The sequence below is a fragment of the Apiospora phragmitis genome (genome assembly GCF_038363925.1).
Source record: "Apiospora phragmitis strain CBS 135458 chromosome Unknown utg000006l:1.0-5683423.0:1.0-5690449.0, whole genome shotgun sequence".
NCBI classification, from domain to species: Eukaryota; Fungi; Ascomycota; class Sordariomycetes; order Amphisphaeriales; family Apiosporaceae; genus Apiospora; species Apiospora phragmitis.
This window is the reverse complement of record NW_027117404.1, coordinates 3059406-3084621: the sequence shown is the minus strand read 5'-3', so window position 1 is coordinate 3084621 and position 25216 is coordinate 3059406. Positions and strand designations below refer to the sequence as shown.

At 42.8% G+C, this 25216-nt stretch overlaps 5 protein-coding genes across 5 annotated transcripts; 4 read left to right on the top strand and 1 right to left on the bottom strand.

Annotated features, from left to right (window-relative positions):
* Positions 1-11729: 11729 nt before the first annotated feature.
* Positions 11730-12974, bottom strand: PG994_006219 (uncharacterized protein; the record flags this gene model as incomplete). The annotated part of the gene is made up of 4 exons (XM_066857628.1): positions 11730-11951; positions 12019-12528; positions 12587-12893; positions 12964-12974. 4 exons carry the CDS (start codon positions 12972-12974, stop codon positions 11730-11732), a joined length of 1050 nt encoding a protein of 349 aa, XP_066716897.1.
* An 830-nt stretch (positions 12975-13804) lies between these two features.
* PG994_006218 (uncharacterized protein) lies at positions 13805-14942 on the top strand (the record flags this gene model as incomplete). Its single annotated transcript, XM_066857627.1, has 4 exons — positions 13805-13859; positions 13913-14066; positions 14147-14819; positions 14877-14942. The coding sequence occupies 4 exons, from the start codon at positions 13805-13807 to the stop codon at positions 14940-14942; spliced, it is 948 nt and encodes a 315-aa protein (XP_066716896.1).
* A 432-nt stretch (positions 14943-15374) lies between these two features.
* On the top strand, positions 15375-16402 carry PG994_006217 (uncharacterized protein; the record flags this gene model as incomplete). The annotated part of the gene is made up of 2 exons (XM_066857626.1): positions 15375-15758; positions 15857-16402. The coding sequence occupies 2 exons, from the start codon at positions 15375-15377 to the stop codon at positions 16400-16402; spliced, it is 930 nt and encodes a 309-aa protein (XP_066716895.1).
* Positions 16403-18164: 1762 nt separating this feature from the next.
* PG994_006216 (uncharacterized protein) lies at positions 18165-21883 on the top strand (the record flags this gene model as incomplete). Its single annotated transcript, XM_066857625.1, has 3 exons — positions 18165-19950; positions 20012-21210; positions 21266-21883. The coding sequence occupies 3 exons, from the start codon at positions 18165-18167 to the stop codon at positions 21881-21883; spliced, it is 3603 nt and encodes a 1200-aa protein (XP_066716894.1).
* A 1331-nt stretch (positions 21884-23214) lies between these two features.
* Positions 23215-24926, top strand: PG994_006215 (MFS monocarboxylate transporter; the record flags this gene model as incomplete). The annotated part of the gene is made up of 2 exons (XM_066857624.1): positions 23215-24159; positions 24363-24926. The coding sequence occupies 2 exons, from the start codon at positions 23215-23217 to the stop codon at positions 24924-24926; spliced, it is 1509 nt and encodes a 502-aa protein (XP_066716893.1).
* Between the last annotated feature and the right edge of the window lie 290 nt (positions 24927-25216).

Below are 25216 nucleotides of genomic sequence, written 5' to 3'. Positions count from 1 at the left end.
CTATCCCGGTGCGATTTTTACCTTTTAATATATCTTAATAATCTTTTTATTAAGTTTAGCTTAAAAATGGTTAATTTAAGCCTCGAGGCTCGCCATTTTATTAGTTTATTCGTTAAAAGCCTTATTAACTTTATAAATAAAGAGTTTTTAAAAAAAGAGATTAAAAATAAAGTTTATGACGGCTAATTTTCGATTATTATTTCTTAATATTTAATTATTAAAAGGTGTTTTAAATAAGCGTTAAAATTAATTTAGCGACGAAATTAAGCGTTAATTTTTTATTAACTGCCGAGGGTAGCTTTAAACGTAATCGGGCGACACCTTTATCCTTTAAAATAATATATTTCGATAATAAAGGTTTCGATCGATCTTACGGATAAATCTTAGCTATTTTTTAAATATTTTAAATTATCGAAAGAGTTAAAACGTTAATTTTAACCTAGCGGTATATTTTTAATATATTTAATTTAATAAGCTTAAGTTTAAAAACCGCGTTTAAATATATTTTTAAAAAGATCTTTAGCTTTTTTTTAATAGCTTAAAAACCCTTATATTTAAAACTTATACGATATAATTATAATATAATTTATAAAAAATAAGCCATATTTTATTAATAAGCTAAAATTATAAACAATCTTTATTTATATAACGAACGTTATCCGGGTTTTAAAAGAAACCTAATAAAACGTACTAGGGTTTATATTAATAATACGAGAGAGTATTTAAACGTGCGATAAAAGTTCGCTTTTATCGATATAATAGGTAATAGCTCGTAAAAACGAAAATAATTAAAGTGCGTAGATTTAAAAGTATTTATAATAGAGTTATTAAGGTTATTTACTTTATTAATAAGTTAAATTAATATTTAAATTAATTATTAAAATAAAGAGTGTTTATATAAAATATATAAGAAATATTCGTAGTTATATATTTAATCCTTTTTTTATTAATTCGTTATTACTTAATAATCTCGTTTAAACGCGCTTAGTATTACTTAATAATCTCTTTTAATCTCGCTCTACGCTACTTAGTGGTCTCGCTTAAGCGTTCGTCGCGTTACGTAACTTATTAACGGCCGCCGTCGTTTATAGGCGTATTCGTTTTATTACCGGGCGAAGTAGTATTATTATTATTCGTTATTAAAGAAGGTCTAGTTTTATATTAATATAGCTAGCGGTGCGGTCTATAACTATAGTATCGTAGCCTAGTCGAGATATAATAGTTCCGTGCCGGTAAGTAGGGTTTTTAGCCATATAGTTAAGTCGGGTCGTAATACTATCCTTTTTTTCTTAACTACTTTATATTTAAAGCGTGAAACCGTATAAATATTTTAACCGCCCGCTATCGTGGTTTTATAATAAGTTCTTCCTTCCTTATCGCTTTTATTATAATATGTGCTTATTATAAATAGTCGCGTCGAAAAATCTCGAATTAAGCCTAATCGTTCTTTCATCGTTTATTATGCGGACCTTATCGAAGCTTTCTTTAAATTTAGTTTTAAAGTCATACCTTATAATTATTATTTCGCGAAAAGGTAATTTTATATAATAATAAAAGGCGTTAATAAGTATAAGGAGTATACTCGTATTAGTTATACGTGTAATGGTATTAAGGTTTTATTATTTTCCTTACGGCGTGTACAAGACGAGCACGACCGCCTGTCTCGAGAAGAGTCCGCCGCGGAAGCTTATTTCCTAAAGCTTTAGCGCTAAACTAACGAGGCCGTTACTCGCTTTATTCGTTTCCGTAAATAAAAAGAAATAGCTCGTACTTAAGGGGTTAAATTAATATAACGTGGCTTATATTCTTTAAACGAATTAAAAGAGTAAGAACGTCGAGAGTTTAAAGCCGTTATAGTCGTTTAAGTTTAAAAGAGCTTTAGTATTATTAATTAAAACGCGACCGACTTCTCTTTTAAACCGATCTTTAAAGTTATTATTTAAACGTTCGCAGCTTTTTAATAATATTCGTTAAATATTTTTTAAGCTCTTAAATATTATTTTTTAATAGGTACCTTTTTTATTAAACGAGGTATTAAAAGCCTCGTCCTCTTTTTCTTTTATTAATAATTTCGTTAATTTTATACTCGTGTTAATTTATTTCGACTTCTAGCCGTGTATTAATTAACGTTTTTTTAGCCGCTGGCTTAAATAATAAAATATAAAATATAGGGTGTATTTATATTATTTTAAGTAGTAATAATTAGTAATTAGTTTTTAAAACGATTTTTACGATTTTAAATAGTTTAATTTTTTTAAAGTCTAGTTTATTGCTTAGTCGCTTTATTTTAATATTTCGTTATAAGAGGTAAACTTTTTTTCCTTTTTTAAAGGTTAGTCTTTTTAACCTTGTTTAGTTAGCGTATCTTTTTATTTATTATTAAAAGAAAGTGAGGTTTTATTATAATATAATTTAAAATTCTTTTAATTTTTTAATTTAAATAGTTACGATTAATACTAGCTTTTTTTTTAAAGGTTTTTTAATAATTTTTAAGTTATACCCGTAGTTTATTCGAAATAATAATATATGTGTAATCTCGTTAATTACATTATTATAAGCGAATTAAGCTATAGGTAATAATTGTACCTAGTTATTTTATTTATAGTTAACGTAGCAGCGTAAGTATTATTTTAATATTTAATTTATTCTTTTTATTTATTTATTCGTTTAAAGGTAATAAATTATAGATAACTTATACTTAATATTGAGTTATATTATAAGTAATTTTTAAAATTTTATTATAAATAACTTATTTTAATCGGAAATAATTATTTCTAGTAATTCGTACTAGTTAATAATAATACGGAGGAAGGTATAAGCTAGGTCGTTAATATTACTAAACTCTTTATACGGTAAAAAGTAAGTGTATTTTATGAGTTTATCCGTAATTATTAAGATATTGTCGTAATTAATTTTAGTTAAGGGTTCTTTCGAACGGGGGTAGTTTAATTATAAAATCGAGTACGATCGTTTTCTACGCTTTATTTAGCGGTGAAATTAATTATAACTCTCCGTACGGTTAATATCTTACGGATTTAGTTTTATTATATAAGTTATATTTATTAATAACTTTAATTATAATTAGTTTAAAGTTCTTATAATTAAATTATTTAATAATTCGTTTTTAAGTTTTAAATATTCCTTAATATCTATATATAGGGTGTTCGTAAAACTTTTTAATAAAGTCTTTATAATACCGCTTAAAAATATAGATCTCATTTTAATAAAAGGTGGGGTCGTCGCAGTTTTCGAAGCGATCCCCGGGGTGGTTAATAGAATCGAGGCCTTAATTAAGTTACTAGAACTTAGTAATTTATTCGTTACTATATTAAACGTGACTCGTAATATTTAATTATTTCGACGATATAAGGTTACTATCTTAGTCGTACGTAAGGATAGTTCGTGTTTCGAGCGGGACCTTTTTTTAATGGTTTAGTTATCGGCTTAGTGCGTCGGCGCGACCGTTCTCGCTACTTTTCTAGTAAATAATAGTGAGGTTAAATTTCGAAAGGAATTTAAATTATCGTATTTATTATTTATTTAACTTTTTAATAATAATAAATATTATAAGGTTTTTATAATTAATATAAATTTTAATTAGTTTTATTATTTCGTTAAAATAATATCTTTATTTTTTATAAGTTTTAATAATAGTTATTAACTCTTTATTATATATTTAATAATTAAGTTTTTTTAAAAAAAAAATACAATAAAGTGCGATTTTTAATTATCGTTTTATTAATTTAATTATCCTCCGATTATATAGTTCGATATATCGGTTTTAATTTTAAAAGGTTTCGAAAAGTCCGTTACGCGGAGTATTAGTTCGTTAAAGATTCGCTTTTTAATATCGTAAAAGGCTTAGTCTTTTTTTTTTTATTAAAATAGTTTATTTTTTTTCGTTAAGTTTATTAAAAATATTACTAATTTATTAAATCCGGGGATAAATATCCGGTAATAATTAGTTAATTTTAAAAAAGATTTAACTTTTATAGCGCTTATAGGCGTGGGTTATTTTTTAATTATTAAGACTTTAGAAGGTTTTATCCGGGTTTTTTTAAGGGATATTACGTATTTTACGAATATAACGGATCGTTAGTAGAATTCGCTCTTTTTTAGGTTAATTAATAGGTTAGCGTTTTATAGCTTTTAGAATATTAGTTTTACGTATTTTTAATACTATTTATTATTCTCGGAGTAAATAAAGATATTGTCGAGATATATTATAATAAACTTATCTAGGTATTTTTATAAAATATAATTAATTATAAATTAAAAGCTAATTAATATATTAATTAAATTAAATAATATAGCTTAATATTCGGAATATTTATATTTAGTTCGAAACGCGGTTTTTTATTCTTTTCTTTCCTTAATTCGAATTAAGTTATATATATTAAAGAGATTAAATACTATAAAGATTTTAACGTTTAATAATTTATTTCGTAAATCGCCGATTAGAGGTAAGGGGTACCGGTTCTTAATAATGATTTCGTTAAGCTTTTAGTAATCGATGTATATATGCTACTTAAGTTTCCCGTCCTTGCTCTTTTTCGGGATAAAGAGGATAGGGAAGCCTGCTGGCGACGTGAATAGTTATATAACTCTTTTCTCGAGATTTTCTATGATATACTCTTTTAAGACTTGTTTATACTCCTGGTTAAGTTTATATATAGGTATAAATAGGGGTTTTTTCCTATTTTTAAAGGGTATTTTATAATTTTATTATATATAAAGCGGTAAGCTTATTTTTAGTTTTTTATTAAAAAGAGTTTCGAATTACCGGTACTTTTTTAATATAATTATTATAACGTTCGGCTTAGGTTTCCTAATAATAATATATATTTTAAAAACTTTAAGTTTATTAAGGGGTTATTTTTTAAACCGCTACTTATTAATTAAACCTCTTTTTAATATATCTTATTAAAGTTAGCCTATTTTTTAATTAATTTTAAAATTATTTACTTATAATTAAGGTATTTTTAAAATTATGTCGTATTTTGCGACGTCCGTGATATTATACGTAATTCGTTTATAGCGTTTTCCGATATCGACCGAAAGGTTCGCGATTTCTTTCCGTATTTCTTTATCGTTATAAGTTATAAGTTTTTTATTAACGGTTTTAAATCGGTATAAGGCGTTTTTTTCTTATTATTCGAGTTTAAGGCGGTTAACGATTCGTAGTAAAATATAATTTCTTTACGTTCCGTTATCGAGTAGCGCTTTAATATAAACTCTTTTTATACTTATTATTAATATAATATATTTATAAATAGCTCGATTATTTATTATTTAATATAGGGACCTATTTTAATTCGCCTATTATCGTCCTTTTATAATAAGCGGCGTTTATTTCTCGAACGCTGCTCTTATAAGTAATTAATATTTCTTTACGATCAATCTTCGTATCGTTATTATTATTCTTTTCGTTTTTTATAAGGCGCTTTTTAATATACCGCTAAGGGTGTTTTTATACTCCTTTTCGTATAAAATACTATCTTTAATACTTAAAACTCGGGTTTTTCGAGTAATTTAAAAGTTTATTAAGTTCGCGATAATTTATAAACGTTTTATAAGTTTTTTAATAAATTAAGGCGTTTTTTTTATTAGGTATATATTTATATATTTTAAAAGTATTAAGCGTTTTTTTTTAAACGTTTATAAACTCGCGATTTTTTTTAAACGTATTTAAAGTATTAGTTTTTAAAATACTCCTTTTAATCTCGTCCTTTTAAATAATATTATTATAGCTATTATAAATCTTTTTATATTAATAAGTATACGCGCCGTTTATTAAAAATTAACGTTCGGATTTTTTTAATAATATAGTTAAGGTATAATTACGTAATAGGTCGTTTACCGATCCTTCGAGAAAACTATTCGTATTCGAGTTTTTTCGCGAGGTGTTTTATATAAATATTATGTACATATAAAATTTATAAGAGTATAAAGTATTCTTTATATATAAAAGAGATTTAAGTATCGTTTTTTACCGCGTAATTATTATAGATTCTTTAATTAAACCTAGCTGTAATAAGTACTTAATATAAACGTTTTAAATCGAAGTAAGGGATATTAAAAATAGTTAATTATTTATTAGTCTTTAAATTTTTAAACTTTATAATCTTATTTATTAATTCTTTTATTAATATATTAATTAAACATTTATAGTTTAATAATTACGCTGGTTAACTTATAATGTCGTTTATAAAATCGCTATTATCGTTATGTAGGGGGGGTTACTCCTTCCGCAGTATCGCGACGTTCCGGTTATGGTTTCCACCCTTGGGGGTTTTTAGAAACCATCTAGTACCTTCCTTGTCCGCCAGGTGTGAGGCGTACCCGTCGTTGTAATAGGCTATCCAGAATAGGCTACCATGTTTAATAATAACGTTATTACTTTTAATAATTATTATTAAGGTGTTTTTTACTTTAATAATATTAACGTGTTATTCGTTTAGTATTTATCGAAAGTTTTTTTTTAATACTCGATATTCTCGAGCGTAATATCTTTATTTTTAATAGTTATAATAAATAACGCGTTACTTTTTATTTAAATTATTATATTTAATAATATCGAAATCTATAAGTCTACTATAATAGCTATACGCCGTAATATTTTTAAGCGGTATGTTATTATATTAATATAATTATTCGGTATTAATTTAAATTTAATTAGTTTATTATAATAGTAAGCTTTATTTCTCGTAGCGTTATTTATATATACGAGTATCGATTTTAATAATAAATTCTATATACGAAAAAAAATTATTAAAGGTATTTAACCGGCTAAGTTTATTTTTAACGTTTTTTTTTTAAGCCTTAATAATATATTATAATTTTCGTAGCTTTAATATAATTTAATCGAATTATAATACGTCGGAATTCGGCTGTGTAAAAGGCGGCTAATCCCTTTTATTTAAAGGTTTTAAGTTCCCTCTCTACCTGTCGTTTTTCGTCGAGGTTTTAAAAAAGTGACTTAAAAGCTTACTCGAAGTTATCGTAGCTTTCGAAGATTCGTTATACCTCCGTACGGCATAGCTTAACTTATTAATTATTTTTTACGAATTTATTTAAGTAAAGTTCGAATTAAACAAGTGCCTTATTTTTAAAAAACGAGCTAACATAAACGACTTATTAAGTAATGTTTTAAAACGTTCTTTTATAAAATCGTTAATAGGTTTTAACTTAAACGAGAAAGTTTCGAAAATTCTTATTTATTTCGTTAAATAATATTAAAATATTAATTTTTATACTCTTTTTAAGTATAATAAAGGTCTAAATAATATTAATAGTTATATAAAAGAGAAGTATTTTTTTTATATAATTTATTAATATTATAAGGTATTTATTTTAAGATATCTTTAATTCGGAGCTCGTTATACTCTTTTTTAAGCCGTATATAATAATATTAATAATTAGCGCTTTCTTACTCGAACTTTTTAATTCGTTTAATTAACGTTTATCGAATAGGCTTGTTATTATTATCGTTATTATTAACCTTTATAGTAGGGTTTCGCTAAGAAGTGCTAAGGGTAATAATAGGGATCTTCCCTTATCGGACAGTATTACTAAGGCTAGGCGTAAATATAGTTCTTATAGTATTATTATTTAAAGGTTTAAATAATAACTTATAAGAATAAAAGTAATTAAAATATAACGAACGTTATCTAAGATTTAAAAAAAACTTAATAAGATGTATTAAGGTTTATATTAATAATATAAAAAAGTATTTAAACGTGTAATAAAAGTCCGCTTTTATTAATATAATAAATAATAATTTATAAAAACGAAAATAATTAAAGTATATAAATTTAAAAGTATTTATAATAAAGTTATTAAAGTTATTTATTTTATTAATAAATTAAATTAATTATTAAAATAAAAAATATTTATATAAAATATATAAAAAACGTTCGTAATTATATATTTAATTTTTTTTTAATCCGTTATTATTTAATAATCTCGCTTAAACGCGTTTAATATTACTTAGTAATCTTTTTTAATCTCGTTTTATATTACTTAATAGTTTCGTTTAAACGTTCGTCGCGTTACGTGACTTATTAACGGCCGCTATCGCTTATAGGCGTATTCGTCCCATCGCCGGGCGAAATAATATTATCGTTACTTATTATTAAGGAAAGCCTAGCTTTATATTAATATAGCTAGCGGTATAGTCTATAACTATAGTATTATAGCCTAGTCGAGGTATAGTAGTTTCGTGCCGGTAAGTGAGGTTCTTAGCCGCATAATTAAGTCGGGTCGTAATAATTTATATATAAATTATAACTATTATAAATTAAAATAACTTATTTATTACCGTAACGAAACCGAATATAAAAAATAAAAACATTTTAAATTTAATCTAATATTATAAAATTATTAGTCCACTTTTTAAACGATGTTTTAAACCGCTAGTTATCTTAAAAATAACTATCTTAGTCTAGAAACCACTAGCTTTAAACGTCGGCCCCTTTAAAAATAATTAACGGCGAGAGGGCTACCCTATTATAGCTTATACACTTTAAAGTAGTAATTTATTCCCCTTTTTCGACGTTTTTTTTAAAGGCTAGATGGCTAGTAGCTTCGGTAACCACCTAGTGGTTACCGCTAATACCTTAGCTAATACTCATTTTGTTAGTATTATAAAAGCGTTTAAAAGAGATATTAATTAGTTTTAAAGTATTAAATCTATTAAAAAAACATTAATATTAATAATAATTGCTCTATTAACGCGGTTATAATTAATTATTTTAAACTTAATAGTTTTAACGAACTCGTTTTTAATTAAAAATCGAATATATTAATATTACTTTAACGTATAAGACGCCTCGAAAGCGTTTAGTATTCGTTAAGCTATATATTTAAACTTAATAAGCGTTAGTGTAAAGCCTAGTCTAGCTTAACCGATAGCTTAATTCGTTAATTAAATTTTAAAAAATAGTAATAATACCTGCCGGTCTTTATTTAGCTCTTATCGCGTCGGTATACCGGCTAGGCGCCGCATAATATAAGATCGGTCGGCATCTTATTTATAGACGGCTTTACGAACACTTAGTTCGAGCTTTACGTCACGTATCGCAGCTTACGCGCATCTTTAAGTATTAAATAACGATATAAAGAAATAATTAAAAAAAAAGAATAAAATAATAATAATATATATAATTAAGAGGTAAAAGTAATAAAAGAAATCTATATTATTATTTAAGGGTCTAACGCGTTTATAAAGCGAAACGCGGTGGTCCGTGAAGGGGTGGTCCGTGGAGGGGTGCTTTAGCTTACTTCTGAAAATGAAATCCGACAAGAAGACAAGCAGCTGTCCATAGTACAAAGAATGCGGCCCATGCTATCTCCCTAAGACGTCCGGCTCCCACCTTTGAAGTGGTATGGGAATGTATATTCTCTGGGGCTCCAGGCAAATCGAGAGTATCTGCACAAACAGGATTATAGCCGGAGCCCACGAACAAACCGTTCGTAATTTTCTTTGCCTTCTGGAAGCGAAACATGATGAATGCATCGATCACCAAGAGTGAAGCTGGATACACAAAAAAGAAAAGGGCGAGAGGGGAAGGGGGTTACGGGAGGCAAACACAAGCAGCAAGGCTTCGCTTCATTCCACCTCGTGAGAATAAGGACAGAGAATTGTTGGGGTCATCAGTGAACAGAGAAAAAGGCCACCGCTTGCCGAACACGAGTGCCGATCTTGGTAAGATGAACAGCACCCTATTGTCATACTGGCATGCAGCATTAGTAGCCAAAGTACTGCAACCTCACAAGGAAAGTATCAGGCATGTACCTCGCACGTACATAGTAAATCAATGGCGTACTCCATACTCATCAATGTGTCATATCGTGCCGCATGACCAGTAATACACATGCATGTGTGTATGTATGTGTTGTGTACGGAGTAGCTAGCTTTAGATATAGACTGTGGATGATGCTAAAACCTGCTTGGCCGCACACAATAGGAACCTAAGTGGAGAATGGTATAATCCTGGCCAGATGTCTCTATCATGCATACTGCTCCGTATGTAAGACAGAAATGGGCCTGCTTATCTCGATCCACGATACGGCGATACGGCGCCCCCGGCCTTTCTCCCCCTTATCTCATACAAGTCATCATTCTAGCCAAGTCCAACTCCAAAACCTACATGTAAGATAGTAGGCCCCTATCGTCTTGTAAGCACATAGACATGGAATATCGCGGAAAGATTGCTTCTTCGCTTTCAACTTCCTTGGCCGATTACAGCCGTTATCGGTATACACACATCTAAGCAGAAGCACAGCTTCCAATGTTAACCCTCAAAGCGACAGTGACGTTATGCAATAGGCCAGGGTGATCTTGTGCCATAATCGCCACCAAGAACTGTCTTGCTTGCTTCCTAACGCCCTTCCAAGAAGCGTTTGTTGCTCATCACCACGGCTTTACCTGTAGTTTGCGTTTCACACCCCATTCATGGCGCCTCTAATCACCTTAGTTGTCGTTGTAGCATCTCTCCTTTCGTCCTGCCATACGCTTCTCACTCAATTCTGCCAAGTTGACAACGTACGAGATTTGGACATTTGTATGAGCTTCTCAGCCCTAGGTAGCAACGCGTCCACGTACCATCTTCTCTTTTCAGGAAAATCCCCCAGAAGTTTGGGATGGGCGGCTTTTGGACGTGGCTTGGCTATGGATGGCGCGCTCATGTTCTTATTCTACCCGAATAGCAAGCTTGACGGTACGTACAGTGAATCTCAAGATGCCCAACTTTTGTTCAGTTGCTAAAACTCCTTCCCTAGGTTTGACAGTGGGCGTTAGATCAACTACGTGAGTAAGAGATCTATTCCAAGTACTGGAGCGGATACTGAAGTTCATGCGGATTAGAGGGCACTACCCACCGGCCATACACGACACGCATGCAAGGCTCTCGGTTCTGAACACATCCGTGAGCGAAACAGGCTATTACACGGCGGAGATAGTTTGCCATTCTTGTCAAGAGAAACCATGGAAATGGGTGGGAGGTACGCATTCTCGGTTCACGCCAGCTTGCAGTCTTTCGCTACCGCGTCTGCTTTGGTAGGCGTATTTTTGAAGCTCAGGCACTTGACCCTTTCAGGACATGTATGCCATCTATCTGCCGCTCTTGACATGCCACACATCCTGAACCGCTAACCTGATTCACTAGTCCTTTGAAACAGCTGTCTCAGCTCATATGTATGCCGGCTGCATAGTAATGGCTGGCATAATGGTCCAGATCTTCCTTGGCATTCGGCATCACAGCATTTTTCTCCAGACTCATGTGCCAACCATTTTCTCGAGATATCACAAACGGTTGGGAGCCGCTATCGCCATGTGTGGCCCAATCAACGGGATTCTGTAGGGAAACCTATGACTACTTACGTGTCTGGTTCGTTCTGGCTAATCTTGATGTATTGCAGTGGCCTTTATAATTCGAATATCATTCAGTCCTCTCTTGTCCCTGTCGCACTGATCATAAGCCTTTGCTTGCTGTGGATATCTCTAGTACTGTTCACAAGACATCGGAGGGCGAGAAAGCAGTGTCGGGAACAAGAGGACGGGAGCAAGACAGAGACAGAGAGATTCCTCCCAGAGTAAGACAGGCCCACCGCCCTGGCTAACATGGTGGAGAACCGAGCCTAGAAGTCGAGGGACACTGCAGTGATAAGGTCGCTTTTACTAGGGTATAATTCCATACCACCATTTCCATGGCATAGAAATTACCTGACTATGAACCATATCTCTTCAATTCAACGTCTTTGCGAAACTTCCAGCAGGACGCTTCGCTTCCCACATTTTGGTAACCCAGCACACCTTCCACAAGTGACAGTACAATCATGGGCGACACACTATATTGCGCGTGTGGCCTGTCGACAGACAAAGTCAACCGATCATATATCAGGCCCAACCCGAATGCTGATTGATGCAATTTGATTTCCACACAGGGCGGCTAGATGATGAAATATGTTAACTCGAGTCTTTCCCTGACTGCGGCTTATGACGAGGGGAATACATACTTTCTGGTGATTCTGCTGATTGACCCGGCACCACTTCTTGAGATACTCGCTCAAAAGGTGAAGTGACGGACTGTGGCTGCTGTGTATCTCCACTTCTTCGCTGCCCCTGTCGTAAACTACGAGATGGTATGGGGGCTTCAGAAGCAGATCGTCTGGTCGCGCCAAAGTACCGCAGTCTGGCATCACGTTGTATGCTGCTTTCGCCGGCGGCACATATCGCGTATTGGTGTGGCGATCGGCCTCCGCGGCGGCCTCCACAACAGCAGCATTTCCAGTGGCGGCGTCGAGCGACACGTCCGCCCAGTCATCCGCAGGCGCTGCGGCAAGGGAAGTAAGAGTATTGGATTGTGACACGCTCGCGTCTTTTTTGAAGCAGTTCAGAAGCTGTCCTCTAAGCGCGGCCTCGATTTCTGTCAGATAAGGCATCTGGCCGCGTGGTAGCGTGACCACGAAGCCAGTCCTGTCATTTGACCAACTCAGCCGTAGGCCCTCATTCTTCGAGCCTTGAACCTATATGAGTATCAGACCTCTTTATCCTCGCCTCGGAGGAGTCAGAGTCGGCTCGTACCTCAAGAAACAAACGCAAGAGTCCGTCCGCGCGCTCCAGGAGCGTTTCGGTCCACTCAGCGTTGGCGTCTTCGTCCTCGAGCGCGGCCGCGAGCAGGTCGCACCAGACCCGCACGCACTGCGCCACGGCCGGCACGAGTGCCTGCTTGTCCAGGTACGAGCCATCGAGCGCCGCGAGCAGCAGCGGCCACTCGGGCTCGACGGCTACGTCGAGACCGAGGATCTCACTCAGCTTCTTCAGCGACTTGCGGACGGGCGCGTCCTCGCTGGACCAGCTGTCGCGGATGCCGACGCGGACCTTGGGGGGTCTTTTGGAAGAGCGAAGACATGGAGTTAGCTACTGGTGATTCTCTGTGGCTGGAGTCGTGGTGCTCTTACAGTTCGGACATGGTAGTGGCCTAGGAGGAGGGAGGAGTTCTGGTGTTTCGCACTTCAATCTCCGCCAAACAAAATGGCACTGTCGAGTGAGAATATGAAAGTGGTGATGATAATGGTGCATGGCTCCAAGCAAGTTCCGTTGCAGGGACTAGGTCTCAAAGAGGAGAAACCCACATGTTCACGATGGAAGCCTGCCTTCCGCTCAAGATGGCTCTGCCCTAAGAACTCCGGAATCTAGAACCAATGGGGCGTTTCATCGCGGCAGTATCCTACTGACCACTATTAACCGTTTTCTCTTCAAGCAGCTCCAGTAGCGGCAGATATTCCGCGCTTATAACACGAGTGGCTTCGCCAAGACCAGCTGAAGACGGCCCCAACTGACTAGCAAACATGACAACTCCTCACCTCCAATCTCGTGAGACAACGAGGCGTATTCCAGCTTCCAAAAGACCATATAGCGGATTCGACTACGTTTAGACTATTGGAAGTCCACACAATTAGGCGAGCTCCCCAGTTTATCAGCATGCTCTAGCTGTATCTGTAGGGCTGCCTCAGCGGCTGACCAGACCCCTGGAAGAGGCATTGCATGTCGACGAAGCCTGTCCACCATGACACGATTCCATGTAGCAATAGTTCCAAGCAAGAAACCTAGGGGAATGTGGAATTGGAATCCCATCCTCGATACATCTGCGAGCTGCTTGGCTATATAAGGCGGACCATGATCTCTTGTCTTGACATTCACTCGTTAGAGCTCTTGGCATAGAAACACACGTCACTGAAGATCTCGTACAAACGTCTTCACCAATCCAACTATCTTAATCATAATTAACACTCACCCACAATGACTGAACGCCTACCTCCCGTCGAGAAGCTTCCTTTGGCTCTCCGTAAGAACGGTTCGTCAACGCACACGTTTTCTTATCTGGAGTCAAAACACTAATAGTCGCAGTGCGCGATGACTGGGACAACAAGAAACCCGAGATAGAAAAGGAGCTTTCCGATATCCTGACAGTGCCATGGACGGTCGAGGTGAACCCTAACGAGGTCTTTGCCTACGCCGTCGATGGCTACGCCAAGGAATCCCTCGGAAGCTGTATCGCTGCGTAAGTGCCGATCATAGTTCCTACCCTTTGAGCTGTCTCGAGCCGTCTTACTTACTTTACGTGTGTGCCTTGGCGGAAAGCTACTCCAAGGGCGCAATCTGGCAGCTCAAGAGCTACGAGAGCACCTATGGCGAGACTGGGCTCAAGGAACTCAACGACATCTGCCACGCACACGTCCTGACGATGGACGTGGACCTCACCAAGCGCTTCACGTACGGCGGCGTCGACGTGGACGAGCGCGGGGCGCTCCGCATGCTGTTCGCGCCGGACAACCTGGGCTGCAACATCGACTACTGCATGGAGCGCGACACGCTGCTCAAGGCGCTGAACGACGCGCCGCCGCCGCCGGCGGCAGAGGGCGCGTTCAGCTTCGCGGCCCGCACGGGCATCCGCCAGGACTACGAGCCCAAGATCGAGGCGATCCGCGCCAAGGTCTCGGAGCTGCTGGCGTGGCCCGAGATCCGGCTGAACCCCAACTGGGAGGAGGTCTTCGCGGCGCTCCAGGCCGAGAGCCGGGTCAAGAAGGCGGAGCTGCGCGAGGACTGGCAGTCGTACATGGGCGCCAGCGCCATCTCGTACTTTGATGGTTTGCTGGGCCAGATCCAGTATCAGAAGTTCGAGGACGATGACCTGCTGCAGGAGGGGTTCCGGGACGTTGTCAGCAAGGGCGAGATCAAGTTCCGCATCGTGGAGAAGCTCAAGGAGGACTCGTATGGCGAGTGCGAGATCGAGGACGGGATCTTGTATCTCCAGGTAAGTGCTTTCCCCTTCCCCATCTCCGGGGGTTTCCTACTGACTGGGTGCACACAGTCCACGGCGAAGACTTGGGGAACGAATACGTCTTACGCGGCGCAGAAGCTGGTTGATAAGCTGTAAGCGGTTATGGTACACCAAAGCTTGGAAGCATTAACGTACTCTAATTGATACATGCTTTATCCTTTGCATTAATGTAATCAATTCCCTGAATCAATGCTGGCGTCTCTTCTCAGAATCCAGTTTCTCAGTGCACGATCGTAATGCTCTGACGCGCAATTGGTGTCTCATGAATGTTGGTGCCGGGTAACCAATTGTGAGACGCTTGCAGGCAACTGAATGAGGGGACAGTGCAATTAGACAGTGTAGATGCCACTTTCTGTCCGTACATGAGCGATGTACACTGTGGCGTCGTCATAACTTGTGCTTCTCACCATTCTTCGCTTCTGGTTTCACGTGCGAATAGTATCAATAGTTCCTAAACTTCCCTCCGTTTCTACCTATGCATTTTGATCGCCGACATACCCCAACTTTTCCCAGTGTTGTCGCCTAGACATGTCATCTTCAGTATCGCAAGGTCATGGCCCTAATAGCCATCTACATCATCTTATCAGGCCGATTGAGAGACCTGTCAATTATGTAACGAGAGCGCTGGTCGCGGCATCGTATCCTCTGCGAGGCATATACTACTTCCTGCGACATCCCGCCTACTACCCTCTCTTCATCAGTCGGCTTCTGCCTCTCTCCCTCATATCGCTCTTGGTGTATACGATACTCTTCACCTTCGCCTTCCTGCCGCAGTTTGCGTTCCTCGCCATCTTCCACGGTCGCGCCGCATGGTTCAATGCCGTGGTGCTCACGCTGGGAGAAGGCCTGGTGATTATCCAAGGTTTGTTCGAGGGGTTCTTCGTGGACGAATGCCGCGTAGATGTTTTCGATGTACGTATACGTCCTACCATCGCTTGGTGTTTTTGCATTTTGATTTTCGCTTGGGATTTGCGCTTGTTGGCAAAGAAAGCTAATTGAACTATCCACAGGCAACCCTCATTGATAAAGGTTTCGCCGACCTCGTCGCACCCCATCGCATCCTGTTTCCCGATGCCCCGAACTCGGTCAAGATGCTCGGAAAGCCTAGTACGGCCGCGGTCTACCAGCCGTGGAGTCTGGTTCAGATCATCGAGCTGATCGTCTTCCTGCCGCTTAACCTGATCCCCTTCGTCGGAACACCCGCCTTCATCATCATCACTGGCGCGAGGCTGGGGACCTTTGCGCACTACCGATGGTTCGCCCTGCGCGGCCTGACCAAGAAGGAAAGCAAACATGAGGTTAAGAAGAGAATGTGGGAGTACACCTGGTTCGGCACCGTGGCGATGGTACTGCAGCTCATGCCTATACTGTCTTTCTTCTTCCTCCTCACGTCGACCACGGGCGCCGCTTTGTGGACTGCGAGGCTAGAGGAAAGTCAGAGGCGGCCACCGGTCGGGATTCCAATCGTGCAAGAGGAAACTGAGCCTGCTACTGCCGCGGATGAACAGCATCCAGACGCGCCTCCCCCTCCGTATCAAGACAATCCTCCTGTCTAAGTCGGCGACATGAAAGTAGACCCCACGAACAGTCAGCCCACATGAGTTAATGCAGATTAACCTCTCAAGCTCCAATTTTGATTTTGTCTGTTAGTTTCGTAATTGTGATAGCCTCAAAGCTCTACGTCGAGTCGTTTCATTGCGGCTCGGCGCCAGCCGGCGCATCTTCGCCGTCCCTGAATGAAACCAAGATCAGAATTATCACTTAGGCTTAGGCGATAAATTGCGCTGTCTAGTTTTGGATGTAGCGAGAATCAACATCCGTCAGCTTGTGTGAAGATCCTCTTTGGGACTTGGGCTACCAATGGGCGGCGACTGGCTGGTGAAGGTGTGTGAAGCAGAGTCTATAGCCGGAACATGTCACGGGAGCGCATCGCTTGACTGGCAAGATGTAGTTACATGTCTCACTCGCATCACTTATCTACCTCAAGCGTCCCTAGACGGTGAACTAGAGGAGAGGCCTTAACTTACTTTCCGAATCCTCCCCAGATTAGTTCAGGGGCAGGGCTGCTCATAGGCACTCCCAGGCTACATCTCTGCGAAGCAAGCTCAACGGATGTCAACTGTAAAGATCTAGTCTTCTAGATAGACTTGGTGCGTCCAAATCACCATGTCGAACATATATATCAATGAAGAGTGGCATGCATTATTTTGGACATCATCGTCTAGTACAGCACGTGTGGATTCGCAGGTGTAGCAACGCACTCACTACGCACTCCAGAAGCTACATGCAAATCCAAGGAAAGGGGTAAAGACGGTGGCTCGCGTGCAGGCTTAACATTTACAGCTACCTGACATTCCCCAATAGACCATGACACATTGGTATCCATATCAGGTACATCAACGAGTGAACTCAAAGGCAGCGGTGGAGCACACTGCTCAACACTACAGCGCGACTTCCCCAGCATATATCATCCATCAATACATGTAGAAAGCACTGGAGCCTCAGGAGCTGAATACGGGGTTCAACTCCGGAAGAGTACATTTTAATGGCCATTGCCCTCCAAGGGTATGCAGGTAGGTAGAGTTGATGAAAAAGGCCAATGTCTTGGTCGGAGTCACGACATACCTACTGCTACTTCGTGCTAATATCATGTCATCAAAAGTGCTCAGCCAGCTTAGAAATCTCGGTTCTGTCGGAACGGCCTAAGCTATACGTCAACAACAACACATGCATGTTTTGATGACTTCAACAATTGGATTGTAGTCAGTTTCAGCATGAAACGGTGATTTCGAGCACACATTCAACGTGGTCGTTGCCTCCTGCCAAAACTAAAAGCAACTGCCCAAAGATGGCTACATCATCTACCTCCTACGGCAACCGACTGGACTGTTTGGTTGGGGGCTGTAATGGAAACTTCTACTTCCTCTCAAGTGCACATGGGACTTAGTCTTGGGGAAGGAGTGAGTTGCCATTGCTGGGCCCTGGATCCATTCTAGCCACATGGCCTTACTGTGGAAACGGGGAAGGAGAGTCCTCAATGACAGCGTCTGCACTCTGATAAGGAGAGTATAGGAAGGAGGGCAGGAGCAGACTAGGCACCCACTCCATGTGGCCGTTTCAGAGATTTCCGTCCATCTTTTAATTCTTGCACAGAAACCGACAGACCTTCTCCCTCAAACTTCTCCCATCCATCTCTCTTCTCTTCTCTGCCGCTCTCTACACCAAACTCCAACCATTGTCACTCCTTATCGTCACTCATTTCCGTCACCATACACACACCCACAGCAAGGTAGATACCAAAGCCTACACGCACTCACAATGCGGCACCTTGCCCTAACGGGCATCTTTGCTGCCTTACTTGGGTCAGCTTCGGCCCAACAGTATGGCGGCGGAGGTGGAACTGGCGGCAACCCAACCTCTGCTCCAAACTCTGGCCCTGGTGGTCCCGGCGGTTCTGGTGGTTCTGGCAGTCCCAGCGGTTCTGGTGGTTATGGCAGTCCTGGCGACCCTGGTGGTTCTGGCGCCTCGATCACGGGTGGTGGTGCTACCTGTCCTCTTCCTACGCCCACTACTGTCTTTGTCACCGTCACCACAGCTGTAATTCTCCCACCTCCCAGTACGGTCACAGTCACTGAACCCAATCCTCCATTCGGCTACACTTCTGGCGTTTCTGCTGGCTCTGGACCTCAATGGCCCTCTGGCTGGCCTCCTGCTGGATCCCTCACCATCCCCTGCACCACTGGTCCCAACGGCGAACCTATTCCATCTGGCCCCGGCTTAGTCACTATCACCTACCCGGGCCCCCCTGGTGGATCTCCTGGTATAGGCACCTTCTCACTTGTCACGGTTCCTCCTGCAACCCAAAGCGGATATCCAGGTGGCCCTTTCGGTGTCTCTTCTTCTCCCGGTGGACCTGGCGGCCAAGGCATGAGTGAACCTACTGTGACCGTCACTGTTCCAGAGGGTACACCTGCCGGACCATGGGAATCACAAGCCAGCACCAACCCTGGCGGATACGGCGGAACATATCCATTCCCAGAACCCACGCTGACTCTCTCATACAATCCTCCTCCCGGCGGTAACGGCGGTGGTGGTCAGAGTGGCCCTTCTTATCTTCCGACTGTCACTGTCACTGCCCCTGAAGGTCCTCCAGGTGGCCAAGGAGGCTCAGGCATAACCACGATTGCCATCCCAACTGGTACTGTCACCAACCCATATGCACTCCCAACCATCACCATCACTGAACCCGGAGGTGGAACAGGCGGCTCAAGCGTTCCTGGTGGCCCTGGAGGAGAAGGTGGTTCGTATCCGTTTCCTGAGCCCACATTGACCCTGTCCTACCATACTCCCGGTGGTGGCAGCCCTGGTAGCTACGGTAGCTACGGCGGGCAAGGTTGGACCACTGTCCCCAAAGGCAGCATCGGTCCCTCCAATCCTTTCCCAGAAGTGACTGTCACTGTACCTCCAAACGGTCAACCTTCTGCTACTCCTGGGGGTCCAGGAGGCCAAGGATGGGGCAGCACACCTGGCGGCGGATGGGGCCCCTCTAACCCTTGGCCTGTCGTGACTGTCACTTTGCCAAACTCTACTCCCAACGGCCAAGGTTCTGCCCCTCCTGGAGGACCTGGAGGTCAGGGCTGGAGTAGCACACCTGGTGGTGGGTTTGGTCCATCCCACACTCTGCCGGAAATCACCCTCACTCTCCCTTATACCACGCTCACGATTCACTACCCAATACCCAATGGACCTGGCAGTGGCGAGAGCAGCAGCATTCCTCAAGGCGGCTACGGTGGAGCTCCTCCGACCCAAACAGTCATCCTCTCTACCATTGGAGTCTCGCCCGGTGGTGGAGGTCCTGGAGGTCCTGGAGGCTCTGGAGGTTCAGCTAGCCAGACTTTCTCCGGCGGCTACGGCTGGCCAAGCCCAAGTACCGGACCAGGTGGTCAAGGCCAAGGAAGTGCACCATCAACCCTCACTATCACCATACCCAACACTGGGCCAGGAGAAGGCTATCCGACAACCCCAGCTTTGATATCACCGGTCGTATCTACCTTGTCTGGCACAGTCACTGTTGTTGTTCCCTCCATACCTTGGACCCCAATAGGTAAGTTCCTGGCCTCAACCAATTGTATGATCTGATAGAGCTAACGTCAATTGATTATTAGCAACACCACCTGGATTTGGCTCCGCCACCTTCTCGACGCCATGCCCTGAAGAGCTTACCACACCTGGTGTCCCCGGGGTCATCACTATCACGGAGGGCTCAACCACTGGACAGCCGGGCATGCCTTGGACTTATTCATCCTTCACAGAAGAGACACCCAGTGTTGTGACTATCTGGCCGCCTGCCACTGAAACAACACCCAGTGTCGTGACCATCTGGCCTGTTTCAACAGAGGAGACACCTAGTCTTATAACCATTTGGCCTAGTATTGAAACCGTCTGGCCTAGCAACAGTGGTGGCACGGAGCCTTCAGGCCAAGGAATAACCACCATTTCTTGCTCTGAAGATGCATCATCTGATGCGGGTGCTGTAGGAGCAACTTCCACGTCAACTTCCACGTCAACTTCCACGTCAACTTCCACGTCAACTTCCACGTCAACTTCCACGTCAACTTCCACGTCAACTCTTGCATCGACTTCCACATCAACCCTGGAATTGTCTTCCACATCAACCCTGGCATCGACTACAGCAGACCAGGCATCCGGTGCTGACCCTGTTGGAGCAACCTCTACATCAAGCCTTCTCTCCTCGGTTCCTACCAGTGGATGGAATGCAACATCCGCACCCACATCCACTACATTGTCGTTGTCCAGCACTTCGGACACCAACAGCTCCACAATCAGTTCCTCCACGAGCTTGTCCTCTTCCAGCAATGCCACAGCTACCACCTCAGAATCGTCGCAGTCCTCTTCGGTCGCGGTCACTTCAAGTTCGTCGAGCATCACAGCGACTACGACAAGCTTGACGACGCAGTCAGCTCAATTCACTTCGAACTCGTCCAGCTCCCAGTCAGCAGCCACCAACTCGTCAATCGGAGTAACACAGTCAGCTAGCGCATCCTCCACGATGAATTTAACCATGACATCTACTTCAACTTCTGCAGCTGGCCTAACCATGATATCTGCCCCGACACCTTCGCTGGGGTTGAGTATGATGGCAGCTGAGGTTGCAAATCCCACGGTTGACTTGACTATGATCACACTTCCGAGCCCAGTGGTCCTTTCCGATGAGCCTTCCAGTAATGCTACTATGCAACTTGCAGCATCGTCCACTGTCGGTGGGTATGCATTCGGTAGTAGCCCGAGCAAGCGCGCGTTTTCTTGCGGCAATCTGGCAGACTCGGGTAATTTCACATTTGATGTAAGTCATCCTTTGATTCCGAGATCAATCTGTACGCGTTGCTGACTTTACCCAGTTCCAAGACATTCAGCCACTTGTGGGACGTGGACACGCTGGATCCCAAGCTCCTCATCCAGTACCTCTCCTGAGCCCTTACCATCGTTTCTGGTTCTCAGACGGTATCGAGGTGGTCAAGTCAGAGTCGTCGGGTAAATTGGTGCTCCAGTACCTGCAACCAGCGATGGACATGATTGATGGGCCCGATAACTCTGCAAATTTCAGCACTGGTCCCAAGCAGGTCTCTGAGTGTTTTGCATTTGATTTCTACAGTGTCCGTCTGGGTTGCTCTTCTGCTGAGTCGGAATGTATCTTCACTCTCAAGGGCCATCAATTGGACGCTGGGTCACTTGCCGACATCGAGGTGGCAGCGCAGGTTGTTCATGTTCCTGCCTGTTCTTCGAGTGACTGCAGCCTTCTATCTGTTCCTGTCGTGAACTTCAAGTCTCTCACATCCGTCTCAATCAGCTTGAAGGCTGAAGGCGAAGACCAGATGTGGTGGGCTGATGAGGTCGCCCTGGGCTGGTCGGATAACGGCTGCGAGGAAGCTGCTTGCCGATCCAAAGTGCATGACACGATTCGGAGCAGAGACTGGATGTCAGTTGGCAAGAAATGGCGACGGTGGGTCGGTATTTGAGTAGACGGGAGAGGCATGTAAGATCAGCATGACTTTAGACACTTTGCTTGATTTGCTGAGTTGTCGAGATTTTTTGACGAATATTTGATGGTCGAGACGGGACACGTTCAAAGTTATCACTTCGGAGCACGGAGTAATGAGATGAAGGGGGATGGGAACTGATAGCTCGCAATTTTGATGGTGCAATTCACCTTGAGAAGTCAAGCTTAGTGCTTAGTTAGGTAGATTAGACAATCTGATGATGGTCTTGTTGGGACAACAGCAGAATGCCAGTATCGTGATTGCAAGTCTTGGGGGTTCGGCCACAGCGGTTGGGATCCAAGCCTCGGGCTTTGACATTTGATGAGATTGATGAGATGTAGGCCTGTCGCTAGAAGGGCGCCGCCTAAGACTATAGATCCACTGCCGAGCACCGGGCAGCCGGGATCAATCATGATGACTTGCGGTAAACTGCCGGGTAGTCTTGGGGCGATATCGGTGCCGTATTATTAGATGCATGAGTTCACATGAATGATATGGACCAAAATCGTTACACAGGACCGGGCCGCATCTGGTGGCGGGCTTCATTCCGGGAATAATGAGCAAATGTTTGCCCCGGCTAAACTTCAAAGGGTTGGACGTGGGTTAGCTGTGGCCGCCATTCAGTAAGTATATTTGCTTTACTAGAAATGACTCAATCATGGGAGACAAGACACGGCCGGACTCCGGTAATTTAGGTAATCAACAGCGGTTTGCATCTGAGATGCGGCCTGAGTTCTGATATGAGTAGGTTCTACCTGATCAACGGGCTCATTATGTGGTCCCTCGGAGGTTTGATCTCGCGCAAGAGATTTCTTTAGACTCACGATAGGTACTTGAAAATTGACTCCCTGAACCAACCCCGCTTTATGGGCGATATCCACCAGACACGCTACTACTCTACATTCCCACGGCCATCCACCTATCTCCTCTCGTTACTGATTAGCAGTTTGCTCACCCACACACCATCCAACCCAGTATGTATGTCAAGCCATGTGTCAAAGGGCGCCGATATGGGGTGGGTGGAGGAGTGTGGGCTATCGAAGCGGCTGCTCCTGGTGTCGCTTTTACTTGAACTTCCGCCGTCTCGGCAGCCGTTTGCGCGAGTGACTCCCATGTCTCTGATGGCATCCGTATACAAATAACCTCCATCGCTACTGCCTCTCATTCAGTCACGGCTAACCACTAGATCGCTTTCGCTGCCATCATCCAAAACCATCATATACCTCAACTTATAATCTCGATTTTTCTGCCCGTGTACTCGTCACTCGCTCAACAAGGGCCACAAGCTATATGCGAGTATTGAATTTGAGATGGAGCCCATGCCGTCGTCTGCCTCGTCGAACGGGTCTACTGCAGCTGAAGACTTGCCTGTGGACGTTGAAAAGCAAGATGGGATCAAGCGGTCTGGACCAGGTGGCACTGGCGATACTGACCAAGGACCAAGAAAAGTCGCAAGCGAAGGGCATCAGACTCAAGATGCCAACGAGAATTGGCGAGTTGAGCCTGAGCCAGCCGTCTTAGACACGGAGGCCAGTGGTGTCGCAGGGACAATGAACCGAGTGCTTAGCAGGATCTCGACCAAGTCCAGTTGGAACCCTGGGCCGCCACCCGACGGCGGGAAAGCCGCTTGGCTCGCCTGCCTATGTGCACATCTTGTAGTGATGAATACGTGGGGGTTCATCAACTCCTTCGGCGTCTTCCAGACATACTACACCAACCTGCTGGGTCGGTCGCCCTCGGAAGTCTCGTGGATCGGCTCGATCCAGGTCTTCCTGACCTTCTTCATCGGCACCTTCGCCGGCCGCATCACCGACGCGGGCTTCTTCCGCCCCGTCCTGGCCTGCGGCACCTTCTTCCTGGTGCTCGGCATCTTCACCACGTCGGCCGCGACGAGCTACTGGCAGCTCCTGCTGTCCCAGGGCCTGTGCATGGGCCTCGGCTCGGGCTGCCTCTTCACGCCGGCCATCTCGGTCGTGTCGACCTACTTCGACAAGCGGCGCTCGCTCGCCATCGGCATCACCGCCAGCGGCTCCGTCACGGGCGGCCTGATCTTCCCCGCCATGGCCCGCCAGCTGCTGCGCGCCATCGGCTTTGGCTGGACCGTGCGCGCCATCGGCTTCGTGCAACTGGCCACGTGCCTCTTTGCCAACTTCTTCATGCGGGCGCGCCTGCCGCCGCGCACGACGGGTAGCTTGGTCGAGTGGTCGGCGTTTCGCGAGCTCGAGTACACGTTCTTTGCCATTGGCATGTTCTTTGTGAGTCAGGCCTGAACCCCTTTTTCCTTTTCAGTCGCCCTTTTTCGATAGTTTCCTATACACGCTCCTTCACTGTGATGAGGGTAGCCATATATCTCATTAAATCAACTATCCAATTGCCAACTATAGAAAGGGGGAAGACGGTCATTGCATCTAGGCCGAGTCCGAAACAAGCAAGCACTAACGCTAAAGGATACTACTAGAACTTCTGGGCTGTTTACTTCGGCTTCTACTACCTGTCCTCGTTCGCGCGCAGCGATCTGGAGATGCACCCCAGTCTCTCCTACCCCGACTCGCTCAATCTGCTCCTGCTGACCAACGGCGTCGGCGTCATCGGCCGGCTGGGCCCCAACTACTTGGCCGACCGTGTCGGGCCCCTGAACCTGCTGATCCCGACCTGCCTCATCACCGGCATCGCCCTGCTGTCGTGGATGGCCGTCGGCACGCCTGCCCAGCTCTACGCCTGGTCCGTCTTCTACGGTATCGCGGCGGGCGGGATCCAGTCGCTGTTCCCCGCGGGGCTCAGCAGCCTGACGACCGACCTCCGCAAGCGCGGCACCCGCATGGGCATGGTGTTCACGATTGTCAGCTTTGCCGTGCTTACGGGCAACCCCATCGCGGGCGCCATCATCGCGGCGTCGGGGGGCGAGTACTGGGGAGCGCAGACTTTCACGGGCTGTTCGCTGTTGTTGGGGATGTGTTTGATTATCTGCGCGAGGGTCGTGAGGCAGAAGCGGGATGGGACTGGGTTTCGAGTCAAGATATGATGATGATGGTGGTCAGTACGAGGGGATCGATGGCCGGCAATGGACTAGTTGGCAATGAATTAGTTGGCAATTATCCCGCTTCTTAAGATAGTTTATACCACTTACCTACTATATGCTTACTGTTCGGGTAACTCGCAATTACCAGCAATTTTCGAGACGTTTAAAACGGTATTCGAAAGCTCAGTTTTGTTCCGATCATACTCTTATATACCTGAGCCGACTTTTTATTACGACTTAATAACGGCAATTAAGTCAACCAAAGCGCGAATGATCGGCTGTGTTGAATTTTA